This window comes from Poecilia reticulata, linkage group LG13, assembly GCF_000633615.1.
Source record: "Poecilia reticulata strain Guanapo linkage group LG13, Guppy_female_1.0+MT, whole genome shotgun sequence".
NCBI classification, from domain to species: Eukaryota; Metazoa; Chordata; class Actinopteri; order Cyprinodontiformes; family Poeciliidae; genus Poecilia; species Poecilia reticulata.
This window is the reverse complement of record NC_024343.1, coordinates 17259456-17280575: the sequence shown is the minus strand read 5'-3', so window position 1 is coordinate 17280575 and position 21120 is coordinate 17259456. Positions and strand designations below refer to the sequence as shown.

Sequence of the window (21120 nt, the reverse complement as noted above, 5' to 3'; positions counted from 1 at the left end):
AATTTTTCTTTTTTAAAAGACTGGTGTCTCCCTGTCACACCGCGTCCTGTTCCCTTCCCACCCTTGATACTTTTGACCTCTTACACCAGGCTTATCGGCCCTGGTATGCTGCTCATTCGCGCACGTGGTGTGGCGCTGAAGTGCCAGCTGAAGCAGGAGTTGCAGCTGTGCATGTTGCGCTTGTATATCCGTGATAATTGCTGTGGCTGTCAGGAGGGTGGAGAAGGAGGCGGATGATGAATGTTTTTAGACACTCAGCTGGGATGTACCTGCACGGAGGTTGTCGTCTCGCATTATTCAGCCACCCGGACTACATTCTGCAGCGCTCGAGGCCATATGTCTGTCAGAAAAAAGTACGAACAACTCAGTCACGAGAAAACATCTGGGTTTGCAATCTGCGTCTGATGCAAATTGTCACGTCGGACGTTAAAAAGCATCCAACGTGCACAGAGAAATCCCCGAGAAAGCCGCAGCCAGTGGAGTGCGGGTCTGTGTCGTCCTTGTTATTCTTTTAAGTGCCTCTGATTTGTGGCATGCAGCTGGTCTGGGAACTTGATGGCCACATTACAAGCCATTATGGATTTATTATGGTTACAACAAAGGATTAAATTTCTTCACCTATTTTATAAGCAGCTGTCTCTCAAGTAATAGGCCATTTACAGTCTGCTGCAGCTCGAAATCCCTTTCAGATTACATTTTATCGAGTTCATTTTTCACATTCAGGAAGACATGCTGCAGCAGTTTGTGCAGGCTTGTGTAAAAGATTTTTTTTATTTTTTTTGGCAGTTATTCTCAAGATAAAGATTTGGGTTCATGTGCTGCAGCATAAACACTTTCCTAGGGTACTGTCTACCACTCTGACTCATGACGAGTTAAAACAAATATTCAAAAGGAGTTTGAGCCCATTTAAAAAAAACAAAAAAAAATTATTTTACTTCAGGCATTGACCAAGTCTGTCCGCCCTGATCTCCCTCCCTCACTGAGACACAGGAAACATTTCCTCTCTCTCTCTCTCTCTCTCTCTCTCTCTCTCTCCTGCAGCTTTTTGTTGAAATCTCCTCAGGCAGCGAGAGGAATGTTTGAAATTCTTCAGACACCTAGTTCGTCTGGTGTCTTCATTCAAGCAACAACAACAAAAAAGAAAAATAAGGAAAAAGAGTTCAAGATATTACAGAAACAGGGAAACAAATTCATGTCAAAACTCCAGAAGCGAGTCGTGTTTTGGTGTCCCGCGGTGTGCGTATGCGCAAACTCTAGCCGTGATGTCTGTATAAGGATGTGATTTGTTTCGTTTTGGTTGTGTTCGAGGGCTGCTTTGTCTTCTTAGAGCTGGAGACGTATCCTGTCTCAGTTAGCAGCAGAAAGGAGTGGCCAGAAGGCAAACCTGCAGGGGGAGAAGACAAGCCCAGCAAGAGTAAGAGAGAAGAAGAAGCGTGTGGGCTACAGAGACGGTCTGCTAAAATGAGACGGCAACACAGTTACTGTGATGGAAGTGAAATAAATTAGATGCTGCCAAACTGAACCCGGCACATCTCTGCAACTCTTGCAGTCTAGTTATTACGACCTTTAAATATATACACCCTGTACTTCTTTAACACATTAGCTCAGAGTTTACATTTGACTGCAGAATGTGAATGCAGATATCAGGAGTGTTTGGACAGATTGGACCGGTTGGAGGGACAGATAGCAGGCGGCGAATGACATGCAAAGACATTTTTAGGGCTAGATGTTAGTAATCTGGTGATCTGATGTGGCGACAGTAAAGGAGAGCTGAGAAATTTTAAACACCGCCTACAGCCTACCTTTTAAAAAAATAAATAAAATTCTTAGACTACAGTGGCAAGCATATTGGCTTGTCATCCTTCACACACATAAGAACTTGAGTGACATCCCGCTCTTAATCCGAAGGGTTTAATAAAATGTCACACAATCCTCGGCGGCTATCGCAGTTTGAGCTCTATTGGGAAGGTTTTCCACAAGATTACGGAGTATGTTTAAGGTCATTTTTAACCTTCCCTCAGAAGCTTATTTGCACTGCCCCGCTTGAACAGACGTCCACACAGATACTTCAGCTCCAATCAGTGCTGCGACTGTCGTCTTTACTTTCCTCCTTCATTTATTTTCAGTCATGAAATGATAGAAAGATTAAAATTTAGAATAGAGTAAGGAATACTCATGGTTGTTGTTTAAGTAACTTAATCCGTTTATGACTAAACAAACATTAACTTGAATAAATCATTTAATCAACAGAATTAAACTTTAAACAAATTATGGCTAAATTCAAAATCTGTCAATTATTTTTATAATACTCTTCTTTTTTTTTCTTCTTTTTTTTAACACCACGTGTCAAACTCGAGGCCCAAGGGCCAAATCCGGCCCGTCATTACTTTCTATGTGGCCTTCTAGTCTCAAAATAAACGCATAAAGAGAACGTTCAAGGTAATTGTTGTATGCTTAAATAATGTTTTATCAAGAAAATCACAGCAGTTTTCACCTGTTTGCTGCCAAATTACATCAGTACGAAAAGCTGTTCGATATCATTTCACTTTCAGAAGCTCTCATTGAGTGCAGAGACAGCTATTTATTCATATTTTAATGGTTTGTTTACTGGTTTTATAAAAATTCTGCATAGTACATGCAGCCCCCCTTTTGAGGACCTTCATAATCTTGACATGGCCCAAAATGGAACAGAGTTTCACTCAGAAACTCTGATACAAACTGCTAAACGTTACATTTTCGACGAGCCGGTGAGACAAACTGTGTAGAGATCGCTTTTTAAAAGTCCTGAGCTGTCCCTTTAGGATTAAGTGTGCAAGTCGTCTCCAAATGTAAAAAAAAAAAAGATCTTTACACAAAAAAACAAATTTCACTTGTGTTGGTTTTCGGTCTTGCTGGTTGTGGGAAAACAAGCCGTAATGACTTCTCCCTCTGCTTGAGCACTGCTGTGAGAGTAAATGTGTCCATAAATGTGATCAAAAATGTTCGGCGGAGTGAAGTGAGGCCGGTATCTGGAGCAGAGGGCACATTGGTGCTTCTTCTCTCTAATGAGCACTACTCCAGCTCTTTTCCTGCTGTCTGTCCGTCTATCCGTAGTGCTGCATTGCACCCGCAATCTGTGTGTCCAGCCAACCATGCACCTCTGCTTCACCCCCCCCCCCYCCCCCCATCCTGCCAGGGCAGTGCCTCTGGGGCTGCTGACAGAGTTACTGCAGATCCAGGCCTCAGGGGTTGTGTGTGAGGGGAGGAGGGGGGGCTTGAAAATATTCCCACTGATCGCCATTAAAGCTATGCACAATTACTGCTGTTGCCCTCGGCTGTTTGCGGGAACAGGCAGAAAGTGTTGCGGGAGCGTGTAAGAGGGCTCTTAACAGGAAAATAAAGGAGGCTGAAAAGTAATTAACCGCTGAATAAGAGTTTGATTGTACGAGAGCTGCAACACAGCGGAGGGAGGGATTCAAAACGGCAAAAGGATGAAGAGATGAAGAGCGATAACAGCGATGTGTATCTGACTGAGGGAAACGTCAGGGCTTCAGATAGGAATGTGTGATTTTCTTATCGGCTTAGCCTTCAGGAGGTATGTGTGAGAGAGGGGTGCGTACATGCACGCTTGCCCTTTTTGTACAATAAGCATGAATATGCAGTAACTTTCCAAAAAAAGATAAAGGTCGTGGCCTTTGTGCTACATGGTGGATTAAAAAAAAAAAAAAAAAAAAAGTCTAAAATTTGCCTTAGCCAGTTGTCCCAATCACAGTTAGTGTCACATAATGTTGTATTTTCTGTCTGATTTCACCAAGCAAGCCGTGTTATTTGTTGTCTTATTTTTTTTCTCTCTCTCTCTTTTTGTTAGAAACAAACTCGGTCCAAGCCCCGGCACTCCAACTCCAAACCTGTTGAGAGCAACTACTTCGGCATGCCGCTGGCTGCTGTGGTCACTCTGGAGCGACCGATCCCCGTCTTCATCGAGAAATGCATCCGCTTCATAGAGACCACAGGTAAGAATCTACTCAACCCGTCTTTGATGCGTCAGACATTTTCTTTCAGTGTCTCTTGTTACGCATCTGTACAAAAGTCTGTAATTGCCCCTTCTCACCACATTTTGTTACGCCAACACCCTCGATATTTAAAGTGTTTTATTTGGATCGGATGCGGTGATCCGACGCAGAACTTGTCAACGTCGTGATGTGTTCAGAATAGGATGAATTGTCTTGAAATGTTTTTTTTTTTTTTTTGCAAATTATCTAATAATGGATAAAATAATGCATTTACATCTACAAGTCCTTTGGAGCATGTGAGTTTAACATTTATTTTTTCATAAATCGGCTCAGATTCAGTCGGACGTCACGTAGTCCTGTCACACGTCCTCACTTGTATTTCGGTCCGGGCTTTGACTGGACATCTTTTCTGCAGCTAACAGTGGGGATGGTGTGCTCAAGGTTGATGTGCAGTGTTAGTTTTCCCACTTCACAGCACGTTGAACTGTGGTCCCGTCTCACCTTTCGGGTGATAGTTTAAACAGTTCTCTGAGAGACGCTCAGCGCTCGGGATATTGTTTACTCGCTGTTTGCTCACTTCTCTAAAATCTCTGAGGTCCTTGCAGAACCAGCGGGTTCATTCACAGACTGTTACACACACGTAGTAGGCTCTTCTTTTCAACTTCCTGAAATGGACTTTATGTAAAAACATCAGAGGAGGCTGGACCAAACATAAATGCATGCCACACCTTTTCAGATTTTTGCTTTTAAAAAAAATTTGAACAAGTATAATTGACCCCCAACTTGATTATCGCGCTGCTTTGCGTCACATAAACGGACGGGGTGTGAATAATTTTGCACGACGCAGATTGTGAATATTTTCTTTTCATTTTCCGCCGCTTTAAAAAAAAAAAAGTATCAATCGTGGAGCCGAACAGAAAAGAACCCGGTCGGGACGGACCGTCAAGTTACTTTATTTTCCTTGAATGCAATTACGTTGCCCTTCAAAGCACATAAAGCACCCTCGAGCCACGTTTCCCCCATCACAGCGATTTTTAAGCCAACCAAATGGATTCAACAAATAACGACAGACCTGAAAGACCCATATGCTCAGGTTAATGTTGTGTTTCAGTGTTTAGGTTACAGGTCATTAGTCTGGTGTCAGCAACAATCTATACATCCACTTTTTTTGGGGTGGTTTTTTCCCTCTCTCCTCTCTCGGAGCACAGATGTGCACAGACAGCCTCTTGTAGCTTTTCCACCCCGCTGCCCAGATGCCCGGCTCTCTGCCAGGTGGCTCCGATGCCACGCTGCCCCGGCTGTGCCAGCTTACTCTGCCACCAGCTGTTAACCTAAACCAGAGTCTGAGCTGTGATGCTGATCTCTCGGTTCTTCTCTGGATCACGATTTCAGATGCTCTCTTGCTCCACCCTCCCATTAGTTGCAATTGATTTCCCGCCATCTGCACACACCCTAAGCGACGCGCCTGATACATTTGCTTTTATCACCTTTAGTTGCGTTTAATTTTGCCGTCTGAGTGAAAACGATGCTCTTATTGCTGACGGACATTCCGGTGCTTTCACAGTTTAATCTCTGGCCTGATTAAAAAGTCAGTGCGTTTGTGGATTAAACGTCTTACAAAGCAGCCACCTCCTTTCCTGCATGCTGGAGCGCATAGGGGCATAGCCCCGGATAACAAGGCATCGTGTTTGATTTTGCCTCTCCCTGCTCAGATGTTAACTGAAGCAGTTACTGCAGGATAAAGGAGAAAAACTAGTTGAATAGGTATTTACATGCTCCGCTGTACGCTCACGGAGCCACGTCTGCAGCTCACTCTCAGGTATTCGCTGCCTTTTATCTTCGCCTTTTTACCTTTAGTATTCCTCCTAATCCTCTCCTCTTTCAGCTCCCAGGTGTGTCTATTTTTTTTCTTCTTCCTCTCCTTACTGAATACTTACACCTGTCATATTTGGTTTCTTTCATTCCTTCTCAAAATGCTCTTTTTATTTCTTCCTCTGCTCCTTTGTTCACCCTCCGACTCCAGCTATTCTCTTTATCTGCTTACTTCCTCTTCGGTGCTTCTTCTCCTTTCTTTCACCAACATGCTGAGTTTGCATGTGTCAGGATGTGTGTGTATGTGTGTGTGTTTCTCTCTCGGGGACCTTCCAGGTAACGTTCTGCCCCACAGCTCCCTCTGTCCGTTTAACAAGATCAGGAACGGGGCGGATGTTTGTGCTGAGCTGTTTCCGAGTTTGTTTAGCTCGTTCAGGTTTATTTATCTAGAAGGAGGGAAGGAGCTGCACCGGTTCTTACTGACCGTTGAGGTTGACAGTTAAATCATTCGGATCAGGCGTCGTTAAGGTCAGATGTAATTGAGTAAAAATGAGTGTACTATCAAAACCTTTTTACTTTACTGCCTGACATTGTAAGACTAACACTTCCTACTTTAGATAAGCTGGCATTTATTTAATAAATGCCAGAATAATTAGTTGGGTTTTTTTTACACTTTCTTCAAATTTGTTAAATAAGCTGTGATTATTATGCATTTAAACAACATGATGAAACCCACATGATGATCTAATTGGTTTGTGAGCTTATTTTAGGGGAGTGCTCAATATCTGAGTTAATTGGATGCATTTTATTTTTTTTAGTAAGTGCAAAATTATTTTTAAGAAACTTTGAAAATATCTTAACTTTTATTCGTCTGTGAAGTACATGACATGCATTGTTTTCACATCTCTGTGTTTTGCTGAAGTCATCTGAGTTTCTCCGTTTTGTAATTGGATTCATTTTAACACCATAAACATGCCTTTTATAGAAACGTGTGGGGGAGAAAAAAAAAACCTCATTATTTCCATATCAGCAACATGTTTCTGACTACATGTGCTGTTTGGCTGAGTCGTGGTTTCTTGATGGCTTTATCAGAACATCCTTCTGCCGTCTTCAAATATTTTTAGCTACGTTCAACACTAATTTATTGTTTGTTTGTTTTTTTACTGGCACAGAAAGCCAGAATTCCTGATACAAGTGGCTAATTGAGTTCCAGGAATTGTTTGGGAAGTTTTAGATTTCACACAGGAATAGTAAAGTCGCAGGATATCGAGCAAGGCGCCTGTCGTAATAGATCAGAGTCTCTCAGAAATGTTACCAACGTCATGAGGAAACTATGCCGCAAAGAATTAATCCAAAATCTGCATTTGCCAGTGAGAGCAGGAGCCAAGTGGCGAGAAAATGAAAACATGAGGTGCTTCAAAACTTCTGGGAACATCTCTGACTTTGGACAGTGAACCGTCACCTTCAGTTCCTACAGGACCTCTGTCTATTCTCTACTTATCCACCTGGGACGTTGATTTTCTTATCAAAATTACAATATGCTTTAACCTGAAAACAGGACTTTGGACTACGGGCTGACAGTCCGGTCCCTTTTTGTCCTTAGCTCATGTGAAACTCTCCTGACTTTGGTTTTATAATCGGATGAAGGCTGCAGTTATCCCTTGGAAGATTTTTTTCTTCCACTCAGCTTTCCATTAATATTCATGCATTCTGTAAGGAACTGGCTTATTTTAGCAGTGACCTTTTGTAGCTTACCTTCCCTGATCAAATTTTACACTTAATGTTATTCAACTGACGTAAATGTTGACTTTTGAAGAAGGGATGTGATTAAACAGATACACATTGCTTCCCACTCCTTTCTGATATTGAAAATAAATCCACAAAGATCAGGTTGTATTGTTGCATATGTGGCTTTATTGCTTTGGTTAATTTATTCTTTTTCTTTTCTTCTTTTTTTTGCCAGTCTTCCATATAAAAGAGATTCTTAATCTCATTGGGATTTTCCTGGTGAAATAAAGGTTAATAATAAAACACTATTTGTACATCCATCCCCCACCCCAAATACTTTATCTATGTGGTTTGTATGTTTGAAATAAATTAAAGTAAAAAATTAAGTTGAATTTTGGATTGTGTGGGCCTTTATTACAGCCAAAGTAGAAATTTTTTTGCATTAAACACATTACCAGAAATAAACACTTGAAAAATATCTCTCTGAATGCAATGAATTTATATTACATAAGAGATGTTTTTTTATTTTGTTTAAAGTTAATCAATTGTTGGATTATGCTCTAACTTGAGTTGAAATGATTAAAGAGATTAATCGTAATGTGTCGATTATTGAAATAACTCAACTTATTTAGTAATGATTAACTCAAAAATGTTTTTCACATTATCACTTTTTAGGCTACAAAATGCTTATTCTCTTAGTTATGAAAGGAATTCAGTTATTTGTTTACTTTCATCTTTAATGTACTTCTAATGTTATATTTAAACACTCAAGTGTTTACATGAAAAGTCTGCAGAATGTGCCAGTCTTTTTTGTCGGATTAGTCGCCAGAATTACTGAAGTAATTGTTAGTTGCAGCCGTATTTCCAAATAATTTGGAGGTCTCTAATTGATGTTCACGTCCATAATTTAGGGTTTGGTTGGTTTTAATAGTAATGCTTTGAAATATTTTTTATCCTTTTTTTTCCTTGTCTCATCTGTCTCCCCCTTTCTTTTTTTTCTTTTTTTTGGTTCCTCGTGGCTACTTTCCTTTTGTCCTTGAGAATAATTGGAGTGGATGTGGTATTTTGTTTTTTGTTTTTTTTTTTCCAAGGCATTTTGAGTTTGCAGAAAAGCAGTCATATAAAATCAATCCATTGTGACTGCTGTTATCTCCTCTCAGCTCAAGCTTTTCCCGTGGCGCGGTTAGTCTCCGGGTGCTCTGCTCATCTCGGGCGCCCCAGGTGATGAGTGTGCTGCAGCGGGCACAGGCATATCTGCCGGTGGTGGGGACCACCATAGCGACGAAAAGGGCAGCACCCAGCGACCGCCTGTCTCCATGGCGAACTATGAAATCGACCTCCGGGGCTGCCGAACCCCTCCTCCCGACGCTCCTCCCCGTGGAAACGGGGCCGGGGCCGATGTGGGACCAGCTGGTGTCGTGTCAGGCTGCGGCACGCTGCGGAAACGCAGCCGCTAACCCCGAATAGTTTTTGTTGCCGTTTGTCAAAGCCTGCAGTTCCTTGGGCGTCTCTCTGTTCACTTGAGTGCTGGCAGACGCCCTGAAAGTCACCGCAGTGCGAAGTGTTGTCGGGCTTTTGTTGTGTTTACTCCACGTTAAGTCGGTGGGAATGAACTTTGAATCTGTACAGACAGTCAAAAGTTTAAAACTATGACAAAGACCACAACTCCTGACCCATATTTCATTCTCTTAACTGTTTCCACTGCTGCAATCTTCCGCTTCCTCGTCATTCCCGCTTTGATCCCATCTCCCGCTGCGACACGACTCCTTCCCACTATCTGTCCTCCCATGCCTGTTTACCCCACGTCTGGCTTGCAGAGCTTTTGTGGGGGAATTGATTGGCAGAAGGCACAGATCGATGACTGAGAGCCCTTCTCATTTCCTCCCTGGCTCTTCCATTATTTCATCTTCTCTTTCTGACTCGGCCCTGTTCGCCTCGCTCCCTTTGGGATGCCCCTCGTCTCCCCTTGTCTCCCCCAAAGTGTGAGTGAGGGAGTGTAATTCAAAACCAACAATTGAAACCACATCTTCTTTTTTTTTTTTTTTGGCAATTTGGTGGAAAATATTGACGAGATAAAATGCGATGAGGCATCAGCGTGTCTCTGCTTTCTGTCCTGCTTTGACTCGGTTCCTTGTGTTTTTATCGATTTGGGGAGAAAATAATCATCAATTATGCAACATTTTTTTAGTGACCCGTGGCTTCTTAGTCTGGCGAGTGAAAATTAAGATCACGGGTGCAAAACAGTTTAAATCTGATCTGTTTTATCTGGGATTCACGTTGGATTCTTGATTTTTGCGTGTAGCTGAGGTCTGTCGGGCTGCCGGCTGGTCTGGATGTAAATAACGTGTGACAACAAATTCTAAACGATTACAACGACCTCGGTGTTCCAGAAAGCTGCCCAAGGAAAAAACAAATGTTAATAAAACTAATAATTTAACTCACATTTACAACATTGTATTCTCTACAAAGTTTATGACATAAAGGAATAGTACGATCATTTAAATCACCTTACAAGGTTAGTTTGCTGAGACGGATTATAACATTTACTGACATTTCTGTAATGGAGCAAAAATGCATATTCTTTTGTGCTTTTTAGAGTAGATTTTATATGCAAATTAACTGGAGGCATTTTTGAGACGATTGAAGTTGCCTTTGTAATCTAGTTAACAAAATGTGAATAACTCAAGGGGACAATCTCAGTGTGTCTGCATGGTTATTTGTCCTTTTCGCCTCTTTACTGCCTCTTGATGCACTAACTCCCAGTTTGCCTCCTGTAAAGATTTTAGTCTTTTAATCCTTGACATATATTATTTAAATCAACTTTACTTGATAACCTACTGCAATAGGCAAACATGTAAACCTATATCAAGACATCTTATCTGTATTTTTCTTTTTACATAAGTTTGTAGACAACTCTTAAACCTTTTTTGTTTAAAGAGCACATTGCTAATTTCTTGAGTCTATGAAAGCAAAAGCTGTTTGTCGCTGTAAAGAGCAACTTTGAGATTTAGTTTAAATTAATTGCTTTCTCAGTTCTCACTCCTCTTGTGTTTGTAATTATGAACTTGTGGTATTTTACTTACTTTAACATCAGTTTATGGTTAATATCTAATTTATTGTCTGCACTGCGCTGTTGAAACCATCCCACACACCACCACTGTTGGAAAAGTTAACTTTCATTCAAAGTGCTAAAAATGTGTTTTAGATCAGGTACTTTTATCCCACACTCGTGACTTTACTTTTTATTTTACCAGCACATCATTTTTGATCTGTTTCCACCTCAGGTAATTTGTTTTAAAGAAAGTCTAATCTTAGTCCTTCATTGCTAGGGAACACGGGGTGCTGCAAGGATGGCACTAAAAAAACTAAAGGCAATTCATGTGAAAAAAAAAAAGTGTATCTTTTTGGGCTTCAGTAATGAATGATTTATTATATATATATGAAAAGTTGAGTTTAGTTGCTTCTTTCACTAATCATTTCTCCTCCTGTTGTGTTCAGTAACTGTTGCTGCAGATTTCCAGCCAGTTTTGTCCCATCACCTCTCTGAACAGATGCAGATATTTTGGGGGTTTTAAACTCTTGAAGTACATGGAAGTGTCACAAAACCATTTTTTTTCTCATTTTGTAATCCAGGATTCAAGTCTGTTCTTCAGTCGTTTTATGTTGCTGTAGTGCCAAAGCAGTCTAGATTTTTCGTGCCGCAAGCCGAGCCTGTCGCAATAATCAATTAATTGCGCAATAAATGAAAATTATTTCCGTTCAGACGATTCATATTTTTTAAAGGGCAATTTTGTTTAGATTTCATAACTCATTTTATGTACGATTTCAGTTGTGTGCAGTATTTATTTTCTGTTTATTTATTATTTTATTCCCGTTGGGGTGTTTTATTTTGGATATTTTAAATGTTTTCCAGCACTGTGTTGTGTACAAAATTGAAGTTTATTAGTCTTTGAGAGTGTGAACTTGCATTATCATGCCATTACCAATGTGTTTCTTGAAAGTAGTCTCAAATCAACAATAATATTTAATTTTTCCATCAGAATTTATCGTGACTTATCTACCTGCACCAACAATTCCTTAACTTTCCTGCAGCGGTTTGTCAAAATAAATTGCTTTAGGAGTGTGATTGGAATAAAGAATCTCTACCTGTGTGCTGCACACCAGCCTTTGGAGGCAACCTGCCATAAAATATTTTTTGCAAATGAATCCTGAGCTGAAAGCGATTCTCCCTCTGTCTGTCGCCTCCAGGTCTGAGCACAGAGGGAATCTACAGGGTCAGCGGCAACAAGGCGGAGATCGAGGGCATGCAGCGGCAGTTCGAGCAAGGTGGGCACTTTCCTCTCGGAGCCCGCCGCCACGCTTTAAAGTGCAAACAAAATGCGACAAAGATGCATGTGTGCCGGCCTCTGAAACAGGGGTTCAGCAAAGTCTGCCCGGTGTCCCGCATGTTTTAGTTCCCTCCCTGGTGGTAGTTTCTACCTCCTCGGCATGTCGATGTTCTGCAGAGGCCTGCTAGCCAGTCATCATTTGATCCAGGTGTGTTGAACTGGGGAGAGAACTAAAACATGCGGGAAAACCGGGACGCGAGGACCGACTTTGGACAGCCCTGCTCTGAAAGAGCCCTGCTTCTCCCTTCACTGAGCAGGGTGTATTAATTGGCCTTCAGTTCCTCTCAGACTGCAGAGCTGCCCCTCATTAATCGTCTACCTGCTCCGGTGTGCATCATCGCACGTGTACAAGCGCTCTGAATGCGCGTCTGTCTGCTGAGGGCATTTAATTGCCTCCAGATTGGTTTGGTTAATGAAGCATGTTGCTGTCGTGATGGATAGCAGACCAAGATGGCCTATGCGTCTGTATCTGTATGTGTGTGTGTGTAGGTGTGTGCGTGCGTGCGCGTGTGTGTGTGTCCAGGCTTGGCTGGGGTTAAATTCAACTCAGGTAACCAGAGTTGAAAACCTCCACTGAATCATTCGTAGTCTTTCGCCCAATGGAGCGAGTCAATTAAAGGTGAAACCTTCAGCGCAGGTGGTGCAGAGCTGCACTGAAGACAGCCCTTCATTGGCTCCCCGAAGGTGTTTCAAACTTTTCGCAGGTGGAAGTAGTTGCAGAAGACACTAAGTTTGAAAATGTAGCTCTTCTTTAAATGCATGCTGGACTTGCGTTGTTTAAAAACGGATCATTGAACTACTCCTACTCCTCTGGTTTTGCTCTGTTACTTTTCTCTTTGCTTTAATATTCCCAAAAATGTATTTAAATTAAAATCCCTTCTTTTAATAAAAATTTTTTTTTCTTAAAATTAGGTTTATCTTAGAAATAATTTAAGTTCAAGTCAACTACACCTGGATGTAAGTGCTTTGCTCATTACAGAAATTTGGTAACAGTTGTAGTTGACTTGTAGCAAACCGTGAGCCTTTCCACGCTGATGCTATAGTGATTTAGCCCTTTCATGTATAGTGGTCACTACAGTGGACAGCTGTCTAAAAGGCATTTTCTTGTGCTTCTTGTGGATTTTTATGTTATAAATGCACACAGACCACTGAAGTGGACACTAATGCATCATAAAACACACCATCATCTACTGGCCATCAGCTGCAAATGCAAGAAATTATTTTTGTTAAATCCAATATGGCCGACAGACAGAAAAGCATGCCGACCGACCCGGTCCCTCCTTCTACTGTAGACGACTCTTGCAGGTAAAAAAAATATTGTGACATCAAATAACCACTAAAGAACAATACTACTGATGTATTTTTCAAATAACTTTCTATTTGGAGAAAATTACAATTGATCACCTAAAAATTATTTTAAAAATTATTTTACAAAATATTTTTCCTTACCTTTTTTTATGCCTTAAGAAAATAAAAACAACATTGGAAAAAAATCCTGACACAAAGGATCATAATTTATGCATGAGAGAGTTAAGTCATACAACAAACTGTTATTATTTATTTTATTTATTTATTTATTTTTAAATACACAAGTTTCAAATTCAAATTTTGATTTTCAAATTTGGCTTTCCCTAACCCACAAAGGCTCAAAACTATGCATACACAGCTGCATAGTCTCAATTTCTTGTAGCTCTGAAATTCTCTGTCTGAATTAGTTGAACGTCGTCCCAATAAATCCTTAAAAAAAAAAAAAACACACAACGTACTGCGACAGTCCCTCGCAGAGATTTTTTACACTTTTGCCCAGAACTCTAACTTTCTTTCTATGCCGTTTGCCTTCCACAGACCACAACCTGGACCTGGAGAAAGACTTGAGCATCAACACGGTTGCGGGAGCCATGAAGGCCTTTTTCTCAGAGCTGCCTGAGCCTCTGGTGCCCTACAGCATGCAGACGGAGCTGGTCGAGGCCTTCAGTAAGTCCCCGAAGCTCGGAGACGGGGAGGGCGGCCGTGTGGAGAATCGGATTCGCCACTTCGTCTTTTACTTTTGTCCGAAATCCGCTTCCCTTTATTGTAACATTTCTCCAACCTAAAAAACCCTGCAATCCAAATCCATCCATGGGGAGAATTAGATTTACCACTCGCTCGTGAAAGGTGAAGGGGAGAATATTTAAAGCTCTTGAGAGGGACGGCGCGGTGGCGACGGAGGGATCTGAATGAAGTCATTAGAAAACGGTCGTGTGGTAGATGAATGAGGGTGCATTTTCGCTTTGTGTCCCTATAATCTATCAGAGTGGAGATTTAAAGCGCAGCTTAGCCTTGCGTAGCGCCGGAGAGATTTACCCGCGGGCCGCACGGCTGCTGTCAGTCACAGAGCTCGACAGGCGCGCGTGTGTTTCCCACCGAGACCCTTCAGCCGTGACAGAGACCTGATAAACCTCCTGCCGACACAGAGCAGGTGAGGAGGAGGAAGCAAAGCCTTCAGTCTGCAGCAGAAACATCACAAACAAGGTCTCACCAAGCCCAGGACCAGAGTTTATTTGAAACGACGCCACAAGAGGGCCGGAGCGAAGGCGTCCGGGACCCGGCGCGTGCGAGCGGAGAGGACTAGAGTTTTGTCGGATCTCGTCTCAGTGAAATTGCTCTGAATAAGCCGGAGGAAGTTGCGTTTTAATCTCTGGTGATGGACCTGCAGCAGGAGGGGGGACCGTAGCTCTGTAAATTGATCCCGCTTTAAATCTGTTTTTGATCTGCGCTGACCTCATTGTGGGAATACAAACTCCGATTCTCTGCCTGTAAATCACGCCGGCCGACGCCTGAGAGGAACATCTGCTCGCTCTGCCTCGCTCGCTCACCATCTCACGCAGGATGGGGACTGTGTGAGTCGGTGACGTCGTTTTCTCTGACTCATTCCCGCTCGTCGTCAGGCCGAGCACACCCTGCGTGTGTGTGTGTGTGTGTGCGTGCGTGTGTGAGAGGGAGAGAGCTTGTGTGTGATTTGCTGTAATCTGCAGAAGACTGTACTGGGTGGATGTAGGCCGTTTCTGCTCTGCAGTGTGTGTGGTCTTTTGTCTTGACTCTTGTTTTGTTTTTCTTCCATTTGTAGTTTGAGGTCTCTTTCAATCGTAGAACCTTGAGGAACAAATTTTTTCCTTCATTAACGTTTTTATGGGGGGGTTTTTCACATTGTAACTGTAAACTTCGGTTTCATCTATATTTTTCAGTGATAGACGAAATGTTCTTATCATCTGTTCTCGGCCCCCTTTACTCTGACAGACCTTAAAGCCGAAGTATGCAGCTTTTACAAACTATGTTACATTTTTGCTAAAACTACAACAATATGAGACAAATAATCTGTGAAAAAGATTGAGTTCTTTACAATACTCCTACTTGCATCTACAGAAATGCATCGCTCCAGGTGAGAAACAGCCAATCAGAGCCAGCAGGAGGGGCTTAGCGCTGTCAGTCCTGCTCGTGTACACGCTTCTAAATGTGCTAGTGGCGGAGAAACAATTTACCGTTCCACAAAAACTGTCATTGTCGGTGGCCATGCTAAGTATTATGAGCATTCCTGGTAGACTGTATTGGGAACTAGCTATAGTGTAGCAGAGAGGCGCATACACAAGTATGATTGACAACGCTAAGACCCTCCTCTTGGCTCTGATTGGTTGTTTGAGACGAAGGCAGAGGAGCCCAATTCTTTCAGATTATCCGTCTCATCCCATACTGTCATGAAATAATGGCAGTTTTAACAATTCTCTAAAAAAAACACATCTTTCTTTTTACAAAAGTTTTATACTGCAACTTTTAAAGGATAAAATGTGCAGATAATATGAACGCTGAAGCCTACTCCTTGTGAGTGTCTTTCCCTCCTTGTTCATCTCTCCAAATCCCCGGACACCTTCCTCTAATCTTTTCTCTCGGCCGCTCGCGCGCTCCTTCCTCTGTAACCTATTGTCTCCCTGCGCCGATTATTCAGAGATCAACGACAGAGAGCAGCGCTTCCAGACGATGAAGGATGTCCTGCGACGTTTTCCCCGGGAGAATTACGAGGTCTTCAAATATGTCATTGGCCATTTGAACAAGTGAGTGATGGGCAGGGGCAGAGATGGCCTCTGGCAGCTGTGCTGACTCCACAGCTGGTCACCCAGCCAGGTGACCTGCAGGTGATGTCACTGGAGCAGCCACACTGATTGTATTAGACAGCTGTTGTTTTTGTTTTGTTGTTTTCACTTAGGCTGTGTGTTCTGCACATCAGCACTGTTTCTGCGTATTCATTTATTTACAAGTATTCCTAAAATTTAACGCAAATTTCACAGAGAAGCGATGCGGTCTTTACCATAAGGGTTTTTATTCATTCGGCAATATTCAGATGTATGAAGACCTGAAACTACAAGAAGCTTTTAGCAACCAGCATTTTTGTTTGAATTATTTGACCTACAAACATTGTAATCTGCACAGTTGTCAGTTTACGAGCAAGTTATGACACTGATATCATGATGTTATTGCTGCGTAATTTGAGTAATTATGGGTGTAGCCACTCTCCACACCAAAAGGCTCTCTCTATTGAGGTCAGCTTCAGCTCTATCTGCACAAACGTTGCTTCTCATAGCCAATAAGATGTTATTTTCCATAATATTGTGACAAAGTTGGGCCCCTGATCTATATTTTTCAACTTTTGCCTTTTTCAAAGCAGCTCAGGTTGCACCATAAACATGGGCTGATAGATGTGGGGGAAATAAGATATGTTTTGAAAGAATACCACATCTTCTGTTATTATATTAATAGCTCAAAAATGTAAGAATCTTTTCAATTATTACTGTCATTTTGATGTCAGTTTATCTCAATGGGAACTGATGTGAAATAAATCATTTATAAATATTAATGAAGAAATCTCTTTTTTTCTAATAAGAAAAATGTGCAATAAGCACCAGATTTAGAAGTAATTCTGTAATTAATGCGCTTATTGTGCTAATTACCTTTTGTGTGTTTTTATGCTAATGTTGGGAGTCAGTTACAGTAGCTGCGCACGTGGACTCCTAGCTTATACTGTTTAATTTAACTCCGGCTCTGGACATTGGCATTGTTTTTTAATCGAGCTTCAATTTTGTAGCTGTAAACATGCTTACACCATCTTGAATTACGTTGATTTTTTTTTTTATGTAATTGAGTATTATTTGTTATGAAGCTCAATTGTCAAAGAATAGTCTCTTGATTTTTCTAGATTTTGAACGCTGCAGTTCCAGATCATCTTTATTCTTGAGAAAATCTTCATACGTTTCAGGCCGATTTGGTCACGCTTCATTTCGTCTTCATTTTTTAATGTTTTTTTTTTATTTGAATTTAATGATGTGTGTCCATTTCCCAGGGTGAGTCAGAACAGCAAGTCTAACCTGATGACGAGTGAGAACCTGTCCATCTGCTTCTGGCCCACGCTGATGAGACCCGACTTCACCACCATGGACGCTCTCACCGCCACCCGCACCTACCAGACAATCATCGAGAGCTTCATCCACCAGTGCGCGTTCTTCTTCTACAATCAGCCCCTCTCGAACGGCCTGACCGGCTCCCCCACCTCCACGCTGTCCGGGGGCAGCGGGACCTCGGCCTACTCCTGCATGGCCGGAGGCTACTCCTCCTCGTCGGCTCCGTCCCCCGCTGCCTATGTCCTCCCCGCCACGCCTCCCGTCATTCCTCACTATGGCCCTCCCCTCCACCAGCACCACCACCATCAACACAGGTCCCCTTCCCATTCCCCGCCGCCCACTCCCCAGTCCACGATCCCGGCCCTGCTGCCGCCCTCGCTGCACCCGCTTCACCCCCCGGCTGAGCAACACACGCTGTGAACCCAGGCATCGAGGGAACAGGGAAACAGGAAGTAAATCAAAAGAGATGGCAGACGAAGACGGACAGAGCGTGAAGAATTCAGAGTAAAACTGGTCACAGTTTGAAGGATTGTGAGATGTAATCTAAGATGGAAGTCGAAGTTGGGAGAGTATGAGCGAGATGCAGTATGTACAGGGAGAAACAGACACGTTTGGGGGGGGGTGGTCGAAGTCGGAGGCGTTTTTAGCCTCCGCTGGTTTCAGAAGACGAAACAAATGAAGAGCCTCTGAACTGACTGAATGAACTTTTCTCTCTCTTTGACACTTTATCCCCTTAGTCTCTCTCTCTCACTTCACTAGTTCCACCCTCACTGCCTTTTTAGCGAGTCTACACACTATCAGGGAGCGAGGAAAAGCTGTTCAAGGGACTCTGGCGGGGCTCGCTCCACAAACGCATGCACGCAAATGACACTAAATCCTCAATCCGGGAGCAGACGCGCCGCAACACACACGAGCCCACCTTCTGTAACGAAGCACCCCCAGAGGCTGCGGCTGCCGCAAGCCGGAGGACTGAACATGTGTTGGTTTATTCCACCATTGTGCAGAGAACTCACACAAGGAAACACGTGCTAAAGCTCACCCGGCCGAATGTTCAGACCAAAGAGGCTGAGAAATTCCTGTCAGCCACACACACACACACACACACACCTACACACACCTTGAAAGAGAGGTAAAATTGGGTTTAATCATAAAAGTATGCCAGACCGAGTTAAAAAAAAAAAAGAAAGAACAAAAGTCCCAACCAACTGGATCTGCTGGTGAGGATTATAGGTGCTGTAGCGACCTTTGAATTCTCTGAAAAAAAAGCTCCTCCCTGTTTCCTGGACTTCTTTATAAGATCTAAAGTTCAGCTCTTTGTGAAATTTTCTGATTGGTCCAAATCCCTGTTGAAGTACCCGCAGCTTTGCCTTTTTATTCGGTTTCTTAACCTGAATTTCCCTCTGCTCGACACTTAGCGGAAATAATTCCAGAGTTGGACCATTACCTGTCATGTTTCTTTTCACGCTGCGGTGGTTTTTACAACCGAGCCTCTGTTGCTGCAATTTTTCATAGCGCGAGGACCTTAGTCAAAAGAAAAGAAAAAAAAAAGAAAAGCACTTTTCTGAGGCACAGTTTCAATCCAGGGTCTGCCATGAAGTGGCTGTTTTTGTTGTTTTGTCCACTTTTCTCTCTGGGAACACAACACTGACATCTAGAGGAGGACTCGGGTATCACTGCCACATGAGCATGGGCGTAGCAGCTTCCTTTTGCTGTGGTTTCTGTAGCATCTGGTGCAGTTGTCAAAAATCCTGTGAAATCAGCTTCAATTACATGAAAATCAATGTTCTAGTGTAGACTTAAACATAGACGACTTTAATTCAAACGCAAATAAATTAGAGATTATATGAAATCCGAATGTGTAGCCGCAAAAGTTCTGTCACATTTCAGTTTCCTCCTTTGCTACGAGCTCAAACCTTGACAAAGGAGCCCTGTTCTCTTTCAGACGACAAAAAAAAAAAAAAAGCAGACACAAGGCGAGATTAAAAATCAGAGCTTGAAGGTATTTTATGCTTGAAAATAATTGTTAGCCACTTCTCCTGGCCTCAGCAGTGGACACAGCTTAAGGCTCTCTGGAATTAAATATCTTATCTGGCGCTCTTGGTGGGCAAGAAATGAACTATAACCACTACGCCAGGAGCTCAACCTCTCTGTGTGCCTCTGCATCCCCTGTCAGAAACAGACAGCAGAGAGAGAACAGACAGTCCATTCATCTGCGGAGCATCGCTGGATTCCTCAGGCCGAGCCCACCGTCACTGTAGAAACCGGCCGATGCAGCTGGAGGAGAATCGCAGAGATCCGATTGAAGAAGGTTTAGGGTGTCCCTGCGAGTGTGTGTGTGTGTTTTTTTTTTTTTTTGGTTCCGTGAGCCAGACAAAACGACTACAACATATTTCTAACTCAACCAGTCAGTGAACAGTGACTTATTCGCTTATTCGTTCACTTTGCGCGTGTACGGGCGTTCAACACGAGATCCGGCCCAACGTAAACTGGAAGGAAGGCGGTTCTGCTTTTGGTCCTTTTGCACCCACCGCCGCGCAACCCTGTTGGCTCGTCCCGATTACACGCACTGATCCACAGAAGAAAAAGACTGAACGGGGGGAGCGGACTTGGGGGGAAGGGGTGAATGGGATCTTTATCTGGGAGACGGAGGGGTGGGGGGAAGAGGGGGCGACCACTGGTACTTGTGTGAGAACGCCGGCCGGTGTTGTTCCCTTTGTACATCAACCTGTTAATACTGAACTGACTGTGAGGGCAGCCAAAGACTGTGGAAGGGGAAAAAAAAGGGGGATGGGAAGGGAGGAAGCAAAGTAACAATTTAATGAAGAGTTGCAAACTTTGGTTCAGTGATTAAATTTATTGTGGCTGCATTATTATTATTATTATTATCATTATTATTATTATTTTGTTTATATTGCAACAATTGTGACATATGTCTAAGTTAAATCCAGAAACAAGCAACACTATATTCAAATTGTTCTCGTTAGGGTAATGGGGGCGGGGGATCTAACAGTTTACCCTTTAGTCAGGGGGTTCATAGAAACACTTTCTTTTTCATGTTTTAATTTTAAGATAAAAAAAAAACCACAAATTATTTTTTGTCTTTTTTTTTTCTTTTTTCTTTTTTTTTGCAATTTCTTTGTAAGCAACAGAGACCAGCCCAGTATAATGCATGATTTCTTCCCAAGAGAAAGGAAGAGGGCTTCAACACTCTCACTGTTTAAGTGGTGGTGGTGATGATGATGATGATGACAACGATGATGATGATATAAAATAATAATAATAAAAAAAGAAATAAATGGGAGCTGAGGGAAGTTGATGGTGAGAGTGATTTAAAAATATATATATAAATGAAGTACTGTAAAGTGAAAAGATGACGTCATGCAAAAAAAAAAACCTGTTTATTTGCTGAGTATGGTAATTTGTCTCGGTGGGAATGGTGTATACAGCAAGGCCTTATGTGACCTGTATCATAGTTAATAAATCAAATCTTGTTAAACTCGTTGTTTCTCGTCTGTTTTTAACAGCTGGCATGTAAAAAGAAAAAAAAAAACGCAACATCTTTATTGAGAAAATGTAAGCAATCTAGAACTGATCAAATTATTTTACATAAAATCAATGAAAATGTTCCTCTTGGTTGAAAACCTTTCCATTTAAATTTTTTAAGCCACTCTATTTTCAAACCTATTCGTCAAAGGAGACGACTTAGAGCTGCAGACTATTGAAGGTGTATGTTGAGATAATGTTCTTATGGTTTATATTACCGTAAGATAATAT

General features: G+C 42.2%; 1 protein-coding gene across 1 annotated transcript in view; it reads left to right on the top strand.

The window, feature by feature from the left end:
* The window catches only part of arhgap35a (Rho GTPase activating protein 35a), a 76020-nt gene extending 55178 nt beyond the window's left edge, over positions 1-20842 (top strand). The window contains exons 3-7 of the mRNA XM_008425740.2: positions 3848-3992; positions 11781-11858; positions 13766-13894; positions 15900-16005; positions 17289-20842. Coding sequence (XP_008423962.1) covers positions 3848-3992; positions 11781-11858; positions 13766-13894; positions 15900-16005; positions 17289-17766 — 936 coding nt within the window. The 3' untranslated portion in view covers positions 17767-20842. The remainder of the gene's footprint in view (positions 1-3847; positions 3993-11780; positions 11859-13765; positions 13895-15899; positions 16006-17288) is intronic.
* Positions 20843-21120: the final 278 nt, after the last annotated feature.